We start from the raw sequence: 23454 nt of genomic DNA on the forward strand, positions 1-23454 counted from the left end.
CTACAGTGCATTATCTTGCTATGAAAAATTTTACTTCAAAAACCAAATCTGCTGTTCACTTCACTTTAATAATGGAGCCCAGCACTTGTATAAATTTGTAACCCCTCTTGGAATTTGGTGACTAGTTTGCTTTAGATTTTCTATCGAAAAGGGAAGTAAGTTTTGTCGTCAAAAACATCTGTTTGGGCGTTTTTAACTACAAAATCTTAGGAGTTTTTTTTTTAAAGAAACTCAGAACACTCTTAACTACGCTCATAGAATTTGTTGACTGTAGTTTGCTTTTGAATTATATTGAAAAGGGGGTTTTTAACCTCAAAACTCTCTGAAAGTGGATTTAAACTGAAAACCATCTGGAGGGAGTTTTAAACTCAAAACCATCTGGAAAAGGTTTTAAATTTGAAACACCCCTGGAGGGGGGTTTAACCTCAAAACAAGCCATGGCTACGATCATAAAACTGTGTGACTGTAGTTTGCATGAATTTTTTTTTTTTTTGTAGAGTTGTTTTTTTAGCTGCAAAGTACTTCAAGCCCTGCTGGAGAAGTGTTTAAACTCAAAACGCTCTGTAGGGGGCTTAAACTCAAAGTACTCTGGAGGGTTTAAAAAAAAAACTAATCTTGGCTATGCTAATAGAATCTGATGACTTGTATGTTATAGTCTTATATTGAAGAGGGGTTTTATCGTAAAAAGAAAAAAAAATTGGAGTGTGTTTTAAACTCAAATTCGCTCTTGGCTACGCTCATGGAATTTGGAGACTGTAGTTTGCATTATTTTTGTTTTATAGAAGAGAGGGCAGGGCCAGCCCTAACAGTTGTGGGCCCCTGTGCGAAACGGATTTCGCGGGACCCAGTCGTGGTAGAGATTAGCATAACGACAAAAGTAAGATTTTGTATGAATGCCGGAGTTGGTAATTTGACGATCAAATATACACTGGGGATGACAGGCGATGTGCAGTTTTTAAACAGGGCGTATGCTGAACCATACATTCATAACAATGTTTATTCAATACTTATAAATATTTACTTTGTAATTACAAGTGAATATATGCACCTTGCGGCACGTCGGCAATTGGTCAGTTTTGTATGAAGAGAGGTTGGATTCTGTTGATAGCTCATTCCTTCTAAAATTAGTGCTCAAAATATCCAAAAAACTGCCATTTCACATTTAAAGATGGACACATTGGTGGCGCCACCGAGCTTGTTTTAGCGACCCCCGAAAGGAGAAAAGACGCTATTAGTTTTGTGACGACTGTCCTTCTGTCCGTCCGTCCCATTTAGATCTCAGAAACTAGAAGAGAAAATTAAAAATGGGATATCATGATATTTTAGATCATTCAAAGTTCTGATGCAACGGCTACTTTTTTCTTTTCCAAAAGTGAACGATCTAATTTTTAAAATAATATATGCAAGCAGATTTAAAAAAAAAAATTACACCACTTTAAAATGAAAAACTTCAGGGGAAGTAAGTCTTATTAAAAAGTTCACAGGCTTTTTCATTAATAAAACAACTTCATTCATAGATCCGCGCATTGGTACAAAGCATTTGCATCTAAGGTCACAATGGTAAAAGTCTCAATGGATCATTATAAAATATATTTTTCCATTAATTAACTAACTCATTGAAAAGAATACTGATTCAAATATTATTATTAAAAAAGAATTATGATACGAACTTCGTTTAAATTGTAAGTTTAAAAAAACACTACTTTTTATCGCGAAGTTTTCACACATCCTCATTAGGCTATACATTTGACAACATTCTGAATCTAAATTAAAAAAAATTGAGGCCAGATCTACATAGATCTATATACGAGTTCTAGTGTAGATATTGTTATGACTCTACATTGCGCACTGTCATTTGGCGCGACATTGTGTACCAGAGAACACGCTAGAGAACAGAGGAAGGAAGATGGCCGATGATTAGCGATGTAAACAAGAAGGCCTGAGATGTGATTCTAAGTTGGCTTAGTTTATAATTGATTATTAAACGTTCTGTTTTATATCACTTTCGTTGAGGTAATTGCTAAGTTATAGCTATTGGTGTCAGAAGTGGGATCCTCAACGAAAGGGGAGAAGAAGGCCTAGATCTATTGTATAGGACATTGAACGATTCCATTTTCGGGTAAACCAACATAAGTTTTGATTTTAGTTGATCAACGTTTGAATACTGGATGGCGTCTAAGAAAACACTTAGTCAACTGTCATTACAGGAACTTAGACATGAACTCAGAGGTAGAGAGCTGAAGGTGAGCGGCAACAAGGAGGCACTTATGGAGCGTCTTAGGCAAAACATGATAGAGGAAGAACAGGACACGGAGACCTATGTGCTTGAAATAGAACCGACTATGATGGAGCTTTGGAACATGATACAAGAACAAGGCAAAACAAATACTGACATGGGAAACTCATTGAAGGAAGACATGAAATCAGGAAAGGATGAACTTAAAAAAGAAATGGGTAATGAACTGGGCTCTATAAAATCATTTGTGACCGAATTGAAAAATGACATAGACAGTTTCAAACAACAATTAAGAAATGGGGTCGCTGAATTAAGGTCCCAAAATGGTGGGAGATGTTGATTCTAAAATTCAACAATTACGAAATGAAATGAAGGCGGAGCTGCAAAAGAAACAAGATGCGGGGGCACTGTGACTGAAATGACGGGGAAGATTAAACCACCGGTGTTTGACGGCTCTGTGTATCGATTACAATTCGAGGCGGCGGCGCAAGTCAACAGATGGTTTACCAAGGCAGAGAAGGCAACTGGTCTCATGTTGGCACTCAGAGGCAAGGCAGCCGAATTGTTACAGACTATGACGGATCGGACAGACTACGATGCCATGGTCAAAACAATGGAACTACGATACGGCAATGAACACCTGCAGGAAGTTTTCAGGACGCAATTAAAGAATCGACAACAGAAAAACGCAGAGATATTACAGGAATTAGCAGCAGACGTAGAACGTCTTGCTTACCCATCGGCAACACAGGAACTTTTGGATGTTCTGGTCACAGATGCTTTCATAGATGGAGTGCGAGATTTGAGATAGTAAAAAGACTTTTCGTTGTTAGAATTGTAACACTCCAGGTCATTTACGGAGGAATTGTAACATTTTTTTCCAAGGCCAAGGCTGTGCATCAGAACGTCAATCGCTACTATTCTACGGGCTTAGGGAGCAAGAACTGGCAGCCCAGAAAATCGACGCTCCGAGAATAAAGACTCCTTTCAGAGTGTTAGAACAAAGCAAAACCTTGAGAGTGCAAGGAAAGATTGGCGCTGGTTCTTATAGGTTCCTCTTGGACACAGGGGCTACGCGGTCGATAGTTGGACCCAGTCTGATTGGTGATCAGGAAATAATACGAGTGAATGGCTAAACTCTTAAAACGGCAGGTGGCGAACTGTTACCTATATTAGGACAAGTACGGCTTAATTTTGAAATAGGAAGTCAACCATTTAGTCATGATTTTCTGATCGCCAATGTTGTCGACGATTGTATCCTTGGTCTGGATTTTATGCAGGAATTCGGTGTTTATCTCTAAACATTGGAAGTTGAACTCTACAATATGGACACATAGAGTTCCCATTGCTTGATGATGGTGTGGAAGGCATTCAGGTGAAACGAATCGAACATACGACCATACCAAAATGGTCTAATCTGTCAGTAAACAGGTATCATAAAAGGGACAAACTGAAGTGGAACAAACTGGAAGGCCAGCTACATCCTAGAAGAGCGGAGATTGAAACATCAACCAATCATTGTTGTTGCTATACGGGTAGTTACAAGGAAAGTGTTGGTGGTGGCAGCGCCGTCGATGATCATAATGACAAATCAGATGCGTCTAGCTTTCAAGATAAAGAAAGTGGCAACCTTTTCAACGATAAGCGCAGATCCGAAAAGAAAACGCTAGATGAAGAAACTAGAGGAGTGACCTATAAGCAGAGTGAAACTATTGCTTTCGATGTCCGTGATATGAGTGCTTCAATGGGCATGATCAAATCAGACAACGTTGGGTCTGTGTCCAATACTCCTGTTTGGCTACCAGTACTAACTGCAGACAGGAATCTAATAAGAACTGTACGGGCGGCACCTCGAATGAACAATGCAAATACCAGAAAAATCATCAACAGGTCTGGGCTTGACAAACGTGTGTACGTCTGCCTTCACAAAGCAGAGTAACAGATGAATCAATTTCAGCGGAAACTGGAAACTGATAATGTGGTTAATGGACATGTGTAGAAAGGCCTACCTTCTGGAGATGGCTGAAAATGACAGTGTGTTTATGACCCGGCCTCCAGTGGGACTATAACTTTCTTGCCAGAACTTCATCTGCACTGACAATTCTTCAGCCCTGTCGAAAATCTGGTCATGTTCGGGACGAACATAACTAAGGAGGGGGCAGTGTTATGACTCTACATTGCGCACTGTCATTTGGCGCGACATTGTGTACCTGAGGACACGATAAAGAACAGAGGAAGGAAGATGGCCGATGATTAGCGATGTAAACAAGAAGGCCTGAGCTGTGATTCTAAGTTTGGCTCTAGATGTAGTTTATAATTGATTATTAAACGTTCTGTTTTATATCACTTTCGTTGAGGTTAATTGCTAAGTTATAGCAATATGGCAAATTCTATAGCAAGATTCTAGATCCAGATCTAGCTAGATCTATGTATCAAACGGAAAGTATAAGGAAAGATTTCAAAATATATTGTACGTTTAAATACGTGTTTCCGTAGTGTATTGGTTATCACAACTGTCCAACACGCAGAAGGTACTGGATTCGAAACCCAGTGGATTTTTTTTTTTTAGTTAATACACATTTCTACATTTTTTAAATTGTTTTTTAAGTATATTTTTTACAGCCTAATATGTTCTATCTTCTACCAATGTCTAGATCTGTCCGTCTGTCTCTAGGTGGACCACTTCGGGGACAGATTTTAAGTTTGTGTGCCCACACAAACTGTCTTTGTAACCTTGTTGTTTTAGTTCTAGGGTATTTTAGATTACTTCTAGATAATATTCGAATAATGTGGCTGCAAAGAAATTCGAAAAATTCTAAAGGGTAAAGCCATACTAGATTCGCTTGCTCGTTCTGGTGAAGGAATGTTGTACTAGTTCAACTAGTCAATTGGATCCAATCTTGTATTGCAGAACTAAATTTGTGTAAACTGAAAACCCCGTGGTAGGGGGTTTAAACTCAAAACCCACTGGTATTGGGTTTAAACTAATAATCCCCTGGTATGGGGTTTAAACTCATAACCCCCTGGTAGGGGGTTTAAACTCAAAACCCCCTGGTAGGGGGTTTAAACTCAAAAACCCCTTGTAGGGTTTTTAAACTCAAAACCCCTGGTAGGGGGTTTAAATTCAAAACCCCTTGGCTCTGCTGGGGCAGGTGATGGTTTAGTATTAAAATCTCACCTAATATAAACAAAATCAAAGCAAAATATCAGTCACTAAATTCCGATCCCCTTCCCCCTGCGGGGGGATTTCATTTCGGGTGGGGGGTTTGAACCCCAAAACCATCCCTGGCTCGCCCATGGTTGTTTTATATGTATCGAAAATAAACAACATGTTTAAATTTCGAAAAACAACATAAATTTTCCAAAAGAACTAAAAATAGCCAAGTATGTTATAAAATACGCATGATGATTTAATTAGGAGAGTCTGGTTCTTTCTATTCCATTGAAGAAGGTAGTTTATATATATATATATATATAATATCATGGGCGTAGCCAGGATTTGTTTTCATGGGGGGGTCGGGGAATTTTTTTATGCGAAAAAAAAATTTATATGTATGTATGTGTGTGTTATGAATATTATATGCTGTATCGGTTGTCGTTCTTATGTTTACATGTGCTTGTAACTCGTCCGTAAGAATGTGTTCACGAAATGTGTGTTGTGTAGTCATTCAGTGTATTAAAGTCATACTAAGTGGACATGGTTTTCGACTCTGTTATCATTATGTTCATAACAATCTAATACACTGAATCAAAACTGTGAAGTTGTAAGAATTTCGAAATGGATAGGATATTTCGCCCAGAGAAGTTTGACATCGAGCCCACAGCATCTAAAGCAGCAGAGCATTGGCAGCACTGGTACGAAACTTAAAAAAATTTTGTATCAGTAGTATCTGTAGGTACTAAGAAACTGCTGATAAACTACATCTCTCCTGCTGTACACCAAATGATACTTGGTAAAGAGACATTTGATGAAGCAATGCAAACTCTAAACAGCATCTACATTCAACCAAAGAATGAGGTGTTTGCTAGGCACAGGTTAGCAACTTGCAAACAAGAGCAATGTGAAACGATAGACGCCTACATGCAGAAATTAAGAATTCTATCCAAAGATTGCAACTTCAAAGCAGTGACTGCTGAACAACACAGAGAAGAGTCTATTAGAGATTCGTTTATCAATGGACTAGTTTCCAACAGCATTCGAAAACGTCTACTTGAAAAGACTGTTTTGAGTTTAAAGGACGTCTTCGAGGAGGCTCGCTTACTAGAACATGCTTATCAGTACTCATTACAGTATGAATCATCACAGCCGAAACTAATTGCGCGGCAAATACTATCACCAATTCTTTGGCCACACCCTTGCCAAATGTAACGATTCCTCAAAGTGCAAGCAATTCACACACACATGAAGTAAATGCATTAGCTAGGAAGTGTTACTTTTGCGGCAGGGCTAAGCATCCCCACTCTCAATGCCCTGCAAGGGAAGTGACATGCAATCAGTGCTTCAAAAAGGGCCATTTTCAAAGAGTATGCAAATCGAAATCTTCAACAGTGTCGGCTATCGCTACTGTGCAGCCTTTGAGTTTAAACAAATCTACGATACCAATTTTCATCAACAACTTGCAATGGACCTCATTCACCAATCGTAAACAAACAACATTTAGTCACGTGATCTTATTAAGAAAACAACGAAAAAAATGGTCACGTGACAACCATCATGAATTAAACATGAGATCGTAAATTATATAGAAGAGATAGAGCACCACGTGGCTAAATGTTGTTTGTTTACGATTGGTGAATGAGCCCTGGGAGCTGTGAAAGCTATATTTCGACGCACATTGCTAAGAAGCACAAATGGCCGACGTGTTCCTCAGGCAACAGAATCTTTATAGCTTCCACCCATCTATCTCGAATCACTCAAGGACACATCTACGCTAACATACGACTCAAAAATGAACGATACGAAGGTGTTTCTCTACTAGACTATTTGTGCTCCGGGTTCATTCTTGGACTTGACTTTATAGGTTTGCACCAATTCTGTTTATTCCTTTCGATGGTCAGAAACCATCCTTGTGCCTGAGTACTCTCCAGCCAGCGAGGGTAGAGGCTACTAGCCTATTTAGTAATCTGTACCCCAGTGGCTACAAAGTCTTGCAGATACTCAATTCCAGATAGAAAGTTTATAGAGAAGGAAATTCAACAACTGATAAAGGATGAGATTATTGAACCATCTAAGTCTCCCTAGCGTGCACATGTGCTAGTCACAACAAATGACAGACATAAGAAAAGAATGGTTATAGACTACAATCAAACCATCAAACGGTTAACTCAACTAGACGCCTACCCTATGCCTAGAATTGATGAGCTAGCAAAACAGACTTCCCAGTACTCTATATATAGCACTTTAGACCTGAAAAGTGCATACCATCAGATTCCCATAAAAGAAGAGGAAAGGCCGTTCACAGCCTTCTAAGCATGTAAGAAACTATCAATTCCGTCGGATTCCGTTTATCGTTACGAACGGAGTCGCCTGTTTTCAGCGTACGATTGAAGAAATCATCGAAGACGAACAACTCACTGACACTTTTGCTTATGTGGACAATGTGACCATCTGCGGTGTGGACTCTGAATCACACGACCGAAACCTACAGTGATTTCTTGATAGTGCTCAAAAGTATGGAATCACTTTTAATGAAACAAAAAGTGAAATGAGCACTACTAAAGTGAGATTTCCAAAGGACAACTTAAGCCGGATCCTGAGAGATTTCGCGCTCTAAGGGGGACCTCATTCATCAATCGTAAACAAACAACATCAAGCCACGTGGTGCTCTATCTCTTCTATATAATTTACGATTTCATGTTTAATTCATGATGGTTGTCACGTGACAGTTTTTTTCGTTGTTTTATCAATAAGATCACGTGACTAAATGTTGTTTGTTTGCGATTGGTGAATGAGGTCCATTACCCGTACCAGTGAACAGTGAACAGAAACGAGTAGTGGGTCTTCTGGTTTATGTGCTGTATCGGTTATCGTTCTTATGTTTACATGGGCTTGTAACTCGTCTGTAAGAATGTGTTCACGAAATGTGTGTTGTGTAGTCATTCAGTGTATTCAAGCCATTCTAAGCGGACATAGTTATCGACTCTGTTATCATTATGTTCATAACAGTGTGTGTATTGTACATAATCTTTATTACATTCTGAACTTTCATTCTTTTGGAAGACGTTTATTGTGCCCAAGAATAGGTTCTTCCTGGAGTTAGTGGAAAAATTGTAGACTCCCCACCGTTGCTAGCATGGGGGTCTGGGGGAGCTCCGCCCCGCCGCCAAGCACTATTTCTGGTATTGAAAGCCAACAAAATGCATATTCTGAGGTATCTACAGTGCATTTTCCTGCTATTAAAAGTTTTATTTCAAAAACCTAATGTGCTATTTTTACTGACTTAGACCCTCCCGCGCCGTTCTGCGCATTTGCCGTCAAGCTGTTTCCACAAAAATCTGTCACTGGTAATGTTTGAAGCCTCTTCCCACCTGCTCTGAGGACCTGTATGAATGTGTGGCGCCTAGTTGTACTAGGATGTCATCGCAACTCTTCTTATGCCTAATTAATTTTGTCGGAGAACATGTCCCGCAAACCTCATGCGACGCTCTGTCAAAATCTTACTAAGGGGTCGACTCCGATTTCGGCATAGGATTTCCTTGATTTAGACCCGATCTCTATAACTGACTCATAAAATTTGTCTTTGCCATCTTTGTTGAGGAACATTTAGTGTTTTTCAATTTCGGCAGATGACTATTCACTGCACTCTATTAATGGAGCCCCGCCACTGGTAGAAATGTGTAACCTCTCTTGAATACACTCTTGGAATTAGTTGACTGTAGTTTGCTTTAGATTTTATATTGAAAAGGGAAGTTTTATCGTCAAAATCATCCGTTGGGGGTTTTAAACTAACAAATCCTTGGAGTTGTTTTTTTTTTTTAAATTCAAAACCCAATTTAGCTACGGTCATAGATTTTGGTAACTGTAGTTTGCTTTAGAATAATATGGAAGATAGAGGTTTTCCACCTCAGAACTCTCTGTAGGGGGATTTTAAACTCAAAACCATCTTGATGGGTTTTAAACTTTAAAAAAAAAGCCATCTGTAGGAGAGGGGTTTAAACCCAAAACCACCAATTGGCTTGGCTACGCTCAAATAAATTTATTGTGTAATTTGCTTTTTTATATTGAAGAGTTTTTTTTTTAGCATCAAACCCCTCTGAAGGGGGGTTTAAACTCAAAACCCCTTTTGCTACGCTCATAGATTTTAGAGTGTGTAATTTATTTTTTTTTATATTGAAGAAATATTCTTTAGCTTGAAACCATACTGAAGAAGGGGGTTTAAACTCAAAACCCCTTTGGCGATGCTAATAGAATTTTGAGTGTGTATTTTGCTTTTTTTTATATTGAAGAGGGGGGTTATCGTAAATTTTTGAGGGGGTTTTAAAATAAAAATCATCCTTAACTGCTCTTGGAATTTGGGGATTGTCGTTTCAATTTTTTTTTCGTTTTATAGAAGAGGGGGATTTAACTGCAAATAACCCTGGTATATATATATATATATATATATATATATATATACTAGAAGTAGACACAGGCTATGACGGTTTATTTTTCCAAGGCTTAATATTGATAATTATGGCCGGAACACGCCCTTCTTTTTTTTATTGTAAAAAAAACGGAAACATTTTAACGATCAACCTAACATACTCTTTAGTCTTTGAATTAGAGTATCTATTGCTATGAAATTTTACTTTGTATCGAGGCTAAAAAGGAGGAGGCCAAAAAAAGCTGTACTACCTGGCCATCATTTTTGGTGGTCAGGTGCACCGGTACGTGACGTTTTGGCGCAGCCGTTTTGGCGACGCCGTTTTGGCCCCGCCGTTTTGGCGACCGGACGTTTTGGCGCGAGCCGTTTTGGCGACGGGACGTTTTGGCGCGAGATATCATTTGACGATAATTTAATAAGCACGTAGTTTTTTTTAATGAACCCTTGAATTCCAGCGACTTAGGCAAATAACCATGGTGTCTATGCATACTTAACTTAAAGTCTTTTGAGAAACATGGTACATGTATTATATTTTTACTTATTATTAGCAAGTGTTTGGTATGTATACCTGGAGATACCATACAGACTGTATGGATACCATACAGTCATTAAATAAACAAATGTTAATGTAAACAAATAATTGCATCAATTTTTAGTCTTTCATCGTTTCATTTTGTTTTTAATTTTAAAGTAATATCTTAAAAACTTTTTTGAAAATAAAAGTGTGCCTCTTAATAAACACACATACACAAGCCAAAATGTTTATTAAAGAAAATGATGTGAAAAACAAACACACATTTACATTTAGTACGTGAAAAATATGTCTTAACACAAACACTCATGCAAAACATAGATATGAATAATTCTTTTAAAAGAAATAATACAATAAACGTACATAATGTATTTCGCGCCAAAACGTCCCGTCGCCAAAACGGCTCGCGCCAAAACGACCTTTGCGCCAAAACGGGGGGGTCAAAACGGCGGGCCCAAAACGGCGGCGCCAAAACGTCCTGCTTCGAGGTGCACAGAGGAGGGGAAAAGCCTGACAAAGCTGAGTCCTTTTTCTTTATCTATAAGGGACTCAAGTCAGTAGTGGGAGAGCCCAAGAGTGTGTCTTAGCTACACAAATCAATGGAACTTCTTGTAAAAGTAGATGGCAAGATGGGCTTTTAAGATGCAGAAGACTCTGTGATCTCAAAGTGGAAGTCATGCCACACAAGAGTCTGAACACCAGCAGAGGTGTAATCAGTTCTAGGGACCTACTGGAATGTTCCGAGAAGGAAATAGTGGAGGGCATTGAAGGAGTCACCCATGCCCGGCGCATTACCAGGCGCATGGATGGTGAGGAGGTCGAAACCGCCACTATTATCCTCACATTCGGAACTAGGACACCGCCAGAGTATGTGAAGGCAGGATACCTACAAGTTCCAGTGAGGCCCTACATACCTAACCCCATGAGGTGCTTCAAGTGCCAGGGTTATGGACACGGCGCGGCAGTCTGCAAGAGGAACACTGTGTGTGCCAGATGTGCTGGAGAGGGTCATGAGGACAAGGGCTGCACAGCCCAGTTCAAATGCCCAAACTGTCATGCTGGCCACTCAGCCTACTCCAATGACTGCCCTGTGTGGAAACAAGAGGTTGCCGTGCAGGAGTACAAAGCAAGAAATGGATGTACCTTCAGCTAGGCGAAATCGGCTGTATTGGCCCTACCTAAGGGCCGATTCGGCTTGACAAAGACCTACGACCAGGCTGTTGCTAAGATAGGAAGATACATAGCCACACAGACGGACACACTGACCCCACCACCCTCTCCTCCAATTCAGAAGAAAACACCGCCAAAGAACACACCTCTGAAGAAACAAGAAAGCCCTGTTGTCATGCTAAAGAACAGGTTCTCTGTGCTCGCTGATGAGAGCATAGAGACTGAGCAGCATGTCAAAACCAACACTCCGGGAGAACCCGGAGACATTATGTCTGACACAGGTTCTCCTCAGAGAACCCAGCCAGACACCCCAATCTCTACCAAATTAGAGGTTGACCAACTCCCTTAAGGGAGAAATCAAAGCGGAGAGGATGCCCGAGGTGAGAGAGGAGAAAATAACCTCGCTCTAACCAGAGGGATCTCCCCTCTCCAGAGAGAAAGACTTCCCCCCAAAGGGGGTTGTCCTCCTCTCCATCCAAACCCAAGAATAAAAATATCAAGGTCACTGGAATAAAGGGAAACCCCTCCGGGGGCCTCCCAAGGCCAAATAGCTCCAAGTAGGTCATCTAGAATAAGCCATGGATTCCAAAATTGTACAGTGAAATTGTAGAGGCTTCAAGGCTAATTACGAGGAAATGCAGCTACTGGTGGACTCTGAGACCCTTTTAGCTGTCTGCTTACAGGAAACATTTCTGAAAGATAGCATCAGTTTCCGAAGCTACCGTGCTTACAGCAAGAAAGTTGAGGATGCAGAGAAAGCATAAGGTGGAGTCTGTATCCTTGTGAAGGATAGCATCCCCCATGAGAGGGTAGAACTACAGACCACACTACAGGCCTTAGCAGCTAGGATAACCCTTCACAAGGTTATCACTTGCTGCAGCCTGTATCTACCACCAGGCGCTCCATTAAACCGAACAGACATGGAGGACCTATTGAAACAACTCCCCGGCCTTATTTAATCCTTGGGGATTTCAATGCCCATAACACAATGTGGGGATCCAACAATACCGACACAAGAGGTCGTATGCTGGAGGATATCTTCCTCCAACATGATTTATGCATACTTAATGATGCATCACCGACCTACTTGCACCCAGGAACTGGATCACTCACATGCATTGACCTCACCGTATGCGTCTCCGGACTTCTGGACGACTTTAAATGGTCAGTTAGCAATGATCTACGGGGAAGTGATCACTTCCCAATCATCATTACTAACAATCTCCCTTCATTGAGACGACCTCAGCGGTGGAAACTGAATAAGGCCGATTGGGAACAATTCCAAATAAGATGCTCCGAAATATCACAGAAAATATCCTCGATGAACAGAACCCAGCTGATACCTTTGCTAGCAAGCTACTAAGTATAGCCAGGAAAGTTGTCCCCCTAACCTCTGCAAATCTAAAAACGGCCTAGCAAACCATGGTTTGATACAGCTTGCAAAAGTGCTATTAGCGATAGGAAAAAACGACTGGCTGCATTTATAAGGAATCCTTCCCAGGAAAACCTAAAGCTATTCAGGATAGCTAGAGCAAAGGCTAGACAAACCATACGGTCAGCCAAAAGGAATTCCTGGAGAAGTTTTGTCGGCAGTCTGGATGACAAAACTTCTGCTAGAGCAGTTTGGAAGGAAGTAAGGCGAATCAAAGGGAAAGAATCAAATGCAATAGGGCATTTGAAAAACCAAGGACGAACTGTCACGTCCCCCGGAGAAATAGCTGACTGCCTTGCATCCTCAATATCAGAAAAATCATCCACTGCACACTACACGCCAGAGTTCCAAAGTCAAAACCAGGGAGGAAAGACACCCATTGATTTCAGGTCAGAGAACAATGAAGACTACAACAAACCGTTCTCGCTTGAGGAACTGAGGAAATCGCTGGACAAGTCACATGACACAGCGCCTGGAGAAGACGAAATCCATTACCAGTTCCTCAAGCACCTTCCCGAACCCTCATTGGCAGTCCTGCTAGGGGTCTATAATTGTGTGTGGCAAACAGGCGCTTTCCCAAACAGCTAGAGGAAAGCCACAGTTATACCGATACCTAAACCGGGAAGAGACGGCTCTGACCCAGCTAACTATCGACAAATAGCACTAACAAGCTGCATCTGCAAAACCATGGAAAGAATGATTAACAGTAGGCTGGTCTGGTACCTGGAGAGGAATAAAGTGATCTCCAACTACCAGTGCGGATTCCGGCAGGGGCGGACAACAACTGACCACCTGATAAGGCTGGAATCTTATATTAGAAATGCATTACTCAGAAGAGAACATCTAGCCTATGACACAACCTGGAAACATGGCATTTTACGTGACCTGGAGCTTATGGGGCTTAAGGGACACCTCCCCCGTTTTGTGGGGGAATTCCTGAACTCCGCTTCTGACACTCATGACCAGGAAATGAGTGTACCCCAGGGCAGCATTCTGTCAGTCACCCTGTTCAACATTAAAATAAATAGCATCATAAATGCGCTGTCCCCTGGCATAGAGTACTCTTTGTATATTGATGACTTTGTCATTTTTACTTATGGGAAAAACATGAACACCTTAGAAAGAAAATAACAGTTAAGTTAAAACAAAATTCAAAAATTGGGCAAATGATAATGGTTTTAAATTTTCGGACTCCAAAACAGTTAGCATGCATTTTTGTAATTAAAGGGGACCCCACCCAGATCCTGAATTATTCATACACACACACAAAATATTCCTTGCTTAGAAACTACACAATTTTTAGGCCTCACCCTAGATTTCAAAATTAATTTTCTCCCCCACAGTAAGGAACTTAAGAAGAAATGCCAAAAGTCATTAAACATACTTAGAGTACTCAGCCATACGGACTGGGGAGCTGACAGAGATACCTTGCTGCTGCTCTATCGGAGTCTAATTCGATCCAAGCTAGACTACGAATCCATAATATATGGAGCAGCAAGGAAGTCTTATCTAAAAATACTGGAACCAATACAAAATGCTGCCCTGCGTCTCTGTCTCGGTGCGTTTCTTACATCACCTATCCCAAGTCTCCATGTGGAGGCTGGAGAACTCCCCATACTTAATGGATATAAGAATGAAAAAGCTTGCAATGCAGTATATAGTCAAGCTAAAATCCAACCCCACGAACCCTGCTTTCGACTCCATATTTAACCCCACAGAGGTAGAATTATACAATCGAAGGCCTAACGTCATACAGCCGTTGGGCCTTCGAATGAGAGAACCCATCCAAAATGTAACCCCACCCATTGACCAAATTTCTAAAATAGAAACCCCTCAGAATACTCCTTGGCTAATGAATAAACCCAAATTAAATTTATCCCTCCTTAATTTCAAAAAAGAAAATACAGACCCAAGCATACTACAAGTCCACTTTAGGGAACTGCAGGAGAGCTATGGAGATTGTGGCATCTTCTACACAGACGAATCCAAAATGGATGGAAAGGTCGCGTCTGTCTGCTCCTTTCGGAACAAAACAATCTCCCATAGACTCCCCGATGGCTGCTCCATTTTTACGGCCGAATAGCATGCAATATCGCTTGCACTTATGGCCGTTAAAGCATCAGAAAGGAGGAAATTTATAATCTGCATTGCAAGCTTTGGGGCGGATGAAGACTGACATCCCATTGGTACATAAGAGCCTGAAGCTGTTGGACCAAATAACAGCCGATCGTAGGGATGTCACCTTCATCTGGGTCCCCTCCCATGTTGGCATTGAGGGAAACGAAGCCGCAGACAGAGAAGCAAAGAGAGCCCTAAATCATGCGGTGTCAGGAACCCAGGTTCCCTGCTCGGACCTGAGACAAAGTATTGCCTCTGCCACCTATCGAGAGTGGCAGAACCGATGGGAGGCTGAGACTCACAGTAAACTCAGGCAGATTGTGGCGGATGTTGGGTGGCGGCCCACATCTAAGGGTCTGACAAGGCGTGGTAGCACGACCATGTCCAGACTTAGGATTGGCCACACCTACATCACGCATTCTTTTGTGCTGAAGAGAGACGAGCCCCCACTTTGTGAGCACTGTGACTCTCGCATCACCGTGGAACATATTCTCTTTGATTGCCCCACATACCAGGATGTCAGGGAGAGGTATTTTGGAGCCACTAGCTTAAAGACACTGTTTGATAGTGTCGACCCGGGAAGTGGGGTTGTCTACGAAGATCTGATTTATGAATTTGTGAACATGTACTATTTACATTAGATTTTTACCAAATAATCAAATTTTTACTACCTTTACTAGTTTAACTGTGAATAGACCTTGATTTTAATGATAGGACTGTATAGAATTTGGCCCTTGTTGTTTAGAGAGAGTGGTCCTTGAGGGATTGCGGGTACGACATGGCCTAAATTGTGCCGATGTGCCTAAAATCAAAATCAAATCAATCTTTTCACTCTCTGAAACCTCATTTTATTTTATTTTAACCTGCGCATCGTAATTTCTCCGACATATACTTTTGACTTGCTTTGGAAACCCCCGCTCTATTCACGTTCTCTTTCTACATTTATTTTGATATGTTGTTATCTAAATAAAAAGAAATATCTATCGGGCTGTACTAAATGTAATCGTTTATCTCACTTCTTGAGATTATAGCGTAATGACAATAGATATAGATTTACCTTTTTAATGCTAATAGGTTTGTTTTTTGATAGTGTGAAAATTACCATTACTTGCTCTCTTTCTCTCAAGATTTTTTTTTTTTATTTTGACCGCGTCTAAAAGGAAGTGGAAATGACGAAAGGCATATTAAAAAGAAGTAGACTTAAGGGAAAAAAAATTGCTTTAAAAATATGAAATTTGTGAGATATAGGTATTTATGCTTTCTATATACACTGCGACCTTATGGAGAAATACCAAAGATAGAATATAAAGGTTTGATAAAGCTTGCGGGATTTCGCAAATAGCGCTCGTCAGGTTGCGAATCTATCAAAAAACGTTCTCTGTGAGCACCTATGAGGTTAAAGAACCTGAGTTTTAAATTTGATGCAGTTTATGAAATCTCCTGAACAATTAATCAACAACGTCTCCGTTGAGTAACGGAGTGTTTATACTAGGGGTGCACCGGATAGTCCCTCCGGCTCCGGCCGAATATCCGGCATTTTTTACTATCCGGTGCTATTCGGCTCCGGTCGGATATCACTACAGGATAGTAAACCGGATAGTAAAAAATACACCTATTTAATATGCATAAAGTGGACCTCGTTTCATTCTGTTGTAGAATGTATTAATGTTTATATTAAAACAAAATAATGTGCTTAAAAATAGAGCCATTATGAATATGCACCAAACATCGTTTATTATAAAGACAATACGTGTTAATGTAAATAGAAATGAAACTTAAAATCATAAATGCATTTTACGTACAGAGCAGCAATGACTGGCTCATTTTTTTTCAATTTGTCTTGACCTTTGAGTAGGTTAGTTAACATGTTAAAATGCTACATTCCTTGACTACGTCATGCTGACCAGACGTCTGTGTAGCTGTGCGGGTATATTTCAAGAGGTACAGATGAACAACTCCCACCCCTTTTATTGAGTTTTTTTTATAGGCAGGTGACCACAAGTTAAATACGATGGACGTAGGTTTAATGTCAGCGTATTGACACTCTCTAGAGGTCACACCCTTCGAGGGACCTGAGTTTGTTTATTTAGTAGTTAATCTTTATTAGAGGGGTGGGCTGGACTACAAGAGCCACACCTCTAAGGTAACTAGGTATATTTCCAGATGAACAACTCCCTCCCCCTTTTATTTGTTTAGTCCATCACATTGAGTTCATTGATTGACAGGTGACCCCAAGTCATATACGATGAACGTAAGGACTATCTAGAGGTCACACGAGGGAACTATGTTTGTTTACTTAGTAGTTAATCTTAATTGGGGGGGGGGACTAGACTTCAAGCCAAACATCTACACGGGTATCCGGACAAAGAGTTTGCTTATTTGGAGAAAAATCTTAATCACGTGGTTGGGCTAGAGGCCACAAATTTTCAAGTGTGCCGAGTTACTTGAACATAAATCTCAATTAGTAAGCTGGACTAAAGATCACCCGCACCTAAACGAGTGACAGAACACAAACTGCGAGATTATATAGCCCAGTAAGCCAGTAACTAATTATTTTGTAGAAGACACGACCAGGGCTATCTTTAAATGGAGAGCTAAACACCCCTATACTCTTTATTTTATTTCTTTGGTCCTTGACAATCAATTTATTGATAGACATTGACCATATTTAAGCCAGAATGAAAAAACGCAACGTGCTAACAAAGGATATTACACTGTCAATAAATATTACGGTTAAATAATTTTTATAACGTGTTAATTTGAATATTACTCCTGCAGTTAAGTGTCTTGATTTGATAACAATATTCTTAATAATTTGTGACAGTCAATTAACTCCTTGTTATTTTTTTTTACTTAAGATGCGTACTTAGCCACTGTATATCAGGCTAGGACGACTTTTAGACACCTGACATCCATAGGCTTACTATGGTTCCCTTTTGTAACAGTTACTGAAACCACGAATAAAATAATTAATAAGTAATAATTAAGAAAGATGTTTCTAACATACGATCTTTGCATTTAATATTTCTTACGTACGTTCTTTGTACAATAAAATAAAACAAAGATGTGCATGTTTGCGTGTGTGTATTTTTGCCTTGTATTAAAACCTTTAGAAAGAAAGCTAATTTCATTGTTTAATTCTTTTGACTTAATAAATAACGGAAAACCTTACAGTAAATTTTAAAATCGCATAAAAGAAATTGAATAATAGTACCGCAGCTAGATCTAGCAAACAAAGAAGCACTATGCTGGAGCGTAAAATAAAACAACAAACCCTTGACCTCTAACTAGTGGACGGGTATAATTTATCTACATGCTTGACTGACCATGCCAATGTGTTATCTTTTTTGACTGACACCCAACTCTATTGCGTACGTATGCTCAAGGAAAAAACAATGCTTGATGGTTAACACAAACAACTATACACACTACTCTAGGACTACATGTGTAGACTCACTAGGTATATCTGACCAGGTTGTTGCTCTGAAATGCATGAACAGTTAAATATATACTAACATTATTTACATTGACCTTCCTACACACATCCTTTACAGCTGGTGGCATCGTACATACACACAGACACACTCATGCTATACAGATTTTTAGAAATACTGTTAAGTTTGAATAAATCAATCAGTAACAGAGTTTAAAACAATAAGATATATAAAAGGAAAAAAAATAAAACCAACCAATATAGGTATGTTATTTAACAGTTTCGTAAAATGTTCAGCAACACAAGCTATTAACAAGACACTTAGGTATCCGGCTCCGGCCCCGGCCGAATATCAAATTTTACTATCCGGTCATATCCTGCCCCGGCCGGATATCAAAAAGTACTATTCGGTGCACCCCTAGTTTATACTCCTCGACATGGTAGCCATCTGTTCTTCTGTCTTACTCAACCATGTACCAATCAGCTCGTCTGTCTCGTTCATCATGGTACCAAACGTTTCGTCTGTCTTGCTGAGCATGGTACCTAACGTTTCATCTGTCTTGTTTATCATGGTACGAAACATTTCATCTATCTTGTTCAGCATGGTACCAAACGTCAAATCCGTGTTGTTCAGCATGGTACCTTTCCGTTTAATCATGGTACAGATCTGATCGTTGACATCTTCCAGCTTCGTACCCAACTGTACATGGAAAGGCTCTCATAAGCTCTTTAATATTTGGTTGTACTTCGAACAGACATGAGTTCGGATTTTCACCTTCGTCCAGCAAGGCTTGTCGGAGGCGTTTTTCAAGAATTGTCTTGTTTCTTCCAAAGCATCAGTCCACAACATCAAAGCTCTTGTTTCAACTCTTTTCGATCGAGTTCATCCAGCAGTTTTACAAATGCCATAAGAAATCCCACTTCTAGACACTAGTGTTACGATCTTCTCTACCAACACGACACATCTAACACAAAAACTTGACAACAAGTGTTCCAGAATAACAATGTGGTAGTTTAATCACATATACATCAACAGCCAATACCACACAATTGGCTACACTAACTACAAATGCTTTCTTGTACCTAACAGAATTGACTACTAAACACCACTAGTCTCTCTGGACTGGTAAAGCTACATTCTTGATGACCACTCTTACACACACCATAAGACAGGTCGTATTTGTGTGTACTAGCAGTACTGTCCCTTGTCCATCGACAGCCGTTGACCTGTGTGATTTGTCTAAGTCACGTGTGCCAGAGGGTCGCACACACATTAACCCTATCAGTCCGCCAATCGAGTTACAAGGGTATTTTACAAATACATAATAGATATTAGGGGTACTGGATAGTATTTTGATATTCGGCCGGAGCCGGATATGGCCGAATAGTAAAATAAATCTTTCTGTAGCATCTTAGTTAGTTGCTAGGATCCTCTTCTCGAGATCTGCAACCAATGTACAGGATTTGCATATATGAAAGTGACAGTGACCAGGGAGCTTATCAGTCTGATTTTTGTGTCAAAGGCTATTCCCTTGTCTGTCCAAATTGTTTTGAGTTTTGAAAGTGCTGCTGTGCCTACAATTTTGGGTTTGGTTCTTTCATCTGAGACAAAAGCTCTAAAGTATTTAAAAGCTCTGACACTTGTCAGCTTTTCACCACTAATACTGATGTCTCTTTTAAAGCCCTTTTGGTTATTGGTCATAGTTAGTGTTTTATCACTTTTGTTACCTTGGCTCCATTATATCCAACAACACTCTACTGGATAAAGACATAAACAACAGGATAGCCAAGGCAATGGCCACCATGTCACGGTTGCAGAAAAGAGTCTGGGACAACATAATGCTGACTAGCAGTACTAAAGCCCTAGTCTACAGGACCTGTGTGTTGAGCATCTTGCTGTACGGAAGTGAAACATGGTCAACCTACTCATGGCAGGAAAAAAAGCTGAATGTCTTCCACCTCTGATGCCTAAGGCGGATCTTTAAAATAAGGTGGCAAGATAAGATAACCAATGAGGAAGTGCTACAAAGAGCAGGGTGCCAGGACATCCGCTCTGTTATCAGCAGCAGACGCCTTGGCTGGCTTGGCCACGTTCGTAGAATGCCAGAAGGTCGACTTCCACAGGACATCCTGTCTGGCGATCTAATAGAAGGCAGGAGAGCCGCTGGTCTCCCACTTTTACGTTATACGGATGTATACAAACGCGACATGAAGCTCTTCAAAATCGACACTGGCAACTGGGAAGAGGTGGCACTGGATAGATCCACATGGAGAGAGAGCATAAAAGAAGGGTCACGGATTGCAGATGTCATACACAACAGAAGCAGAAAGAAGGGTAAAAATGTAACGGCGCCTGGTGATTATATATGCCCAACCTGCGATCGCAGCTGTGTATCAAGGATTGGCCTCTTTAGTGACACAAGAAGTTGCAAAGGGAAAAGATCGTCTCTCGAGACGAAAAATGCCACAGAGTGTTTTATCTATGATCATCACTAAGTCAGCTAAGTCTTCTTCTGTCCCTGTCAGACCATCTATGTCGTCTGCTTAGCGCAAGTTAGTAATTTTCTTCCTCTAAAGCTTACAGAACTTTCGTAGCCCTTGGAGTGCATCTACCATTTCCTTTCATGGAAGATATTGAAAAGAGTTGGTGAGATTAGGCAGCCTTGTCTCACTTCAAATGTGGTTTTAAACCAGTCTCCAATGTTGTTGTTTAGGTACACTGCACTAGTAACTTGCTTATAGAGATTTTGCATAACTTCTATTATGCTTTGATTTACATTGTATTTTTCCATTGTTACGCAGTGTGCCTCATGCTTATACTCAGTCGAAATCTTTCCCGAAGTCGATAAAGCCATGAAAACGGCTCTTTTGGTGTTGGAGGTATACTATGGTTTAGAATTTGTTCAGTTATGCCGTGACCTTGTCCAAAACCCGCTTGTTCTTCTGATACGATGTCAGTTATTGGTTTTAGCCGGTTTAGTAATTTTTAACAGGATTTGATGGGATGGCTTATGAGGCTGATGTGGCGGTAGTTTTGACAGAGTTGTAAACTGCTTTTCTTTAGAATAGTGATTTTAAATCGTGCTTATCATGGTTTCTTCTTCACTCTTTAGAAGTTCACCAGGAATGCTGTCCACTACGGCTGATTTTCACCGCTGCTTCCTTGCTGTTGGACTTTAAAAAAGTAGCCAGCGGAGAAAAAGTTAACAACATACCAAGAAAAAGAGAGTGATAAAAGAAAGAGTGACGCTGCAGGGAATAAACTGGCAAAATATAAAGGTGTGATATTCAACAAAGACTAAATGGACATTGACATTTTTCTGAAGAAGTTCGAAAAAAGAAATGAGAGAACTGGAATACTCGGAAGACAAATGGATATTCTTGCTGTCTTGGTCATTTACAGTAGAGATTTTTTCAAAAATATGTAAGAACCAGGGTAACTACAATGCTACGAACTTTCGGGAAAACAGAGGCTTTCTATCGCCAACAGTTTGTCAATTGTGAGATAGAACCAGACATTCCTGGACAGAATGAGCAGCAATTTCGATAACTGGGTAGAAACAGCTGAGGTAGAAAAGACCTTTGACAGTCTTAAAACATTTCTCATGTTGTACAAAGTAATTTACGAGTGTCTGGAGGAATTTAAAATATTTCTGTTAGAGAGGAAACCTAAATCCATAAAAGACATGATAAGGGCTTATAAAGTGGCACAACCCGACAAGAAATTATCTAGAGGCAGTGATATAGAAGAAATAGTTGCTTTTAACAGAACAAGTGAGACACAGAATAGCTTTCACAGAACAAAGGAAACACAGGATAGGCATAATAGACGTGGTACATAGGAAAGACAATATGATAGCCGCAACGGAAGATATCAAGGAAACAAACAGGAAAGAAAGAACTGAGAGAAAGATGGATTAGAGCAAGGTTTATCATTGTCATCTGATATTGGAACATTGGAGATTTTTCAGACATTCAAGACCATTAGGGATACGGGAAGCACTGTTGTTGGAGTGAATTAGAAATTAGTGGAAGATTATGAATTTACAGTCAAATATAGAAAATGTGTTAAGTTTAATTAAAAGAGTGTAAAATTACCAATTAAAGAGGTAGCACTGACACACCGTATTTTACGGGACAGTGGAAGCTTGTGTTGTAGATCAGGGTGATTTAATTATCGGGAACATTTAAAGGGTTGAAAATGTGTTCAGAGCTATGGAGATAGAGAATTGGAAGAAATATTATGGGTTAATTATGGGATAAAGTCTACTCAATGTAGAAATAGGGATGTACAAGAAGTCATAAGATACCATCAATCAGATGACATGGGCAGAATTAATACGTCTAATTAAACCTGACGTAGATGCCTTCGTGAAATCGCTGCATCATTTGACCCAGCATTACGCCAAAGAAGATAGCGAATAGAGTAGGAGCAAGTACACAACCCTGCTTCACGCCATTTTCTATTGGGAAGTGATCAGACAGGTCACCATACATACCTACAATACAATACAATACAATACAATACAATACAATACAATACAATACAATACAATACAATACATACATACATACATACATACATACATACATAAAATACATACATACACACCCTCACCATCCGCATCCAATAGTGACGCCAATGGGAATGTGTTATGTCTTCATCTAAGCATGGATCTCCAGCCGACTTGGACTTTGGGGGATGAGATTCAAGTGGTGAGAATACAATGACATATTCACCAGCCAAATCCTAAAACGTAATAGTCAAATAACGAGTTTAAAAAACTCTTTAAATTTATGTGTTATCGTGTGTCATATTATTTACCTCGTCTTAAAAGTGCGGGTCTTAAGTCTTTGAGATATGGTCCTTCGTTTTCTTTTCCATCTGTAATAAGTATAATTGAACCACCCGGAGCATCACCATACTTGGTCAAAACCTGGAACAAGTTT

At 40.0% G+C, this 23454-nt stretch overlaps 1 protein-coding gene across 1 annotated transcript in view; it reads right to left on the reverse strand.

Annotated features, from left to right (window-relative positions):
- The window catches only part of LOC106059535 (calcium-activated chloride channel regulator 3A-1-like), a 376089-nt gene that overhangs the window by 84416 nt on the left and 268219 nt on the right, over positions 1-23454 (reverse strand). The window contains exon 10 of the mRNA XM_056025932.1: positions 23330-23441. Within this exon, the coding sequence (XP_055881907.1) occupies positions 23330-23441 (112 nt within the window). The remainder of the gene's footprint in view (positions 1-23329; positions 23442-23454) is intronic.

This window comes from Biomphalaria glabrata, chromosome 4 (assembly GCF_947242115.1).
Source record: "Biomphalaria glabrata chromosome 4, xgBioGlab47.1, whole genome shotgun sequence".
NCBI lineage: Eukaryota > Metazoa > Mollusca > Gastropoda > Planorbidae > Biomphalaria > Biomphalaria glabrata.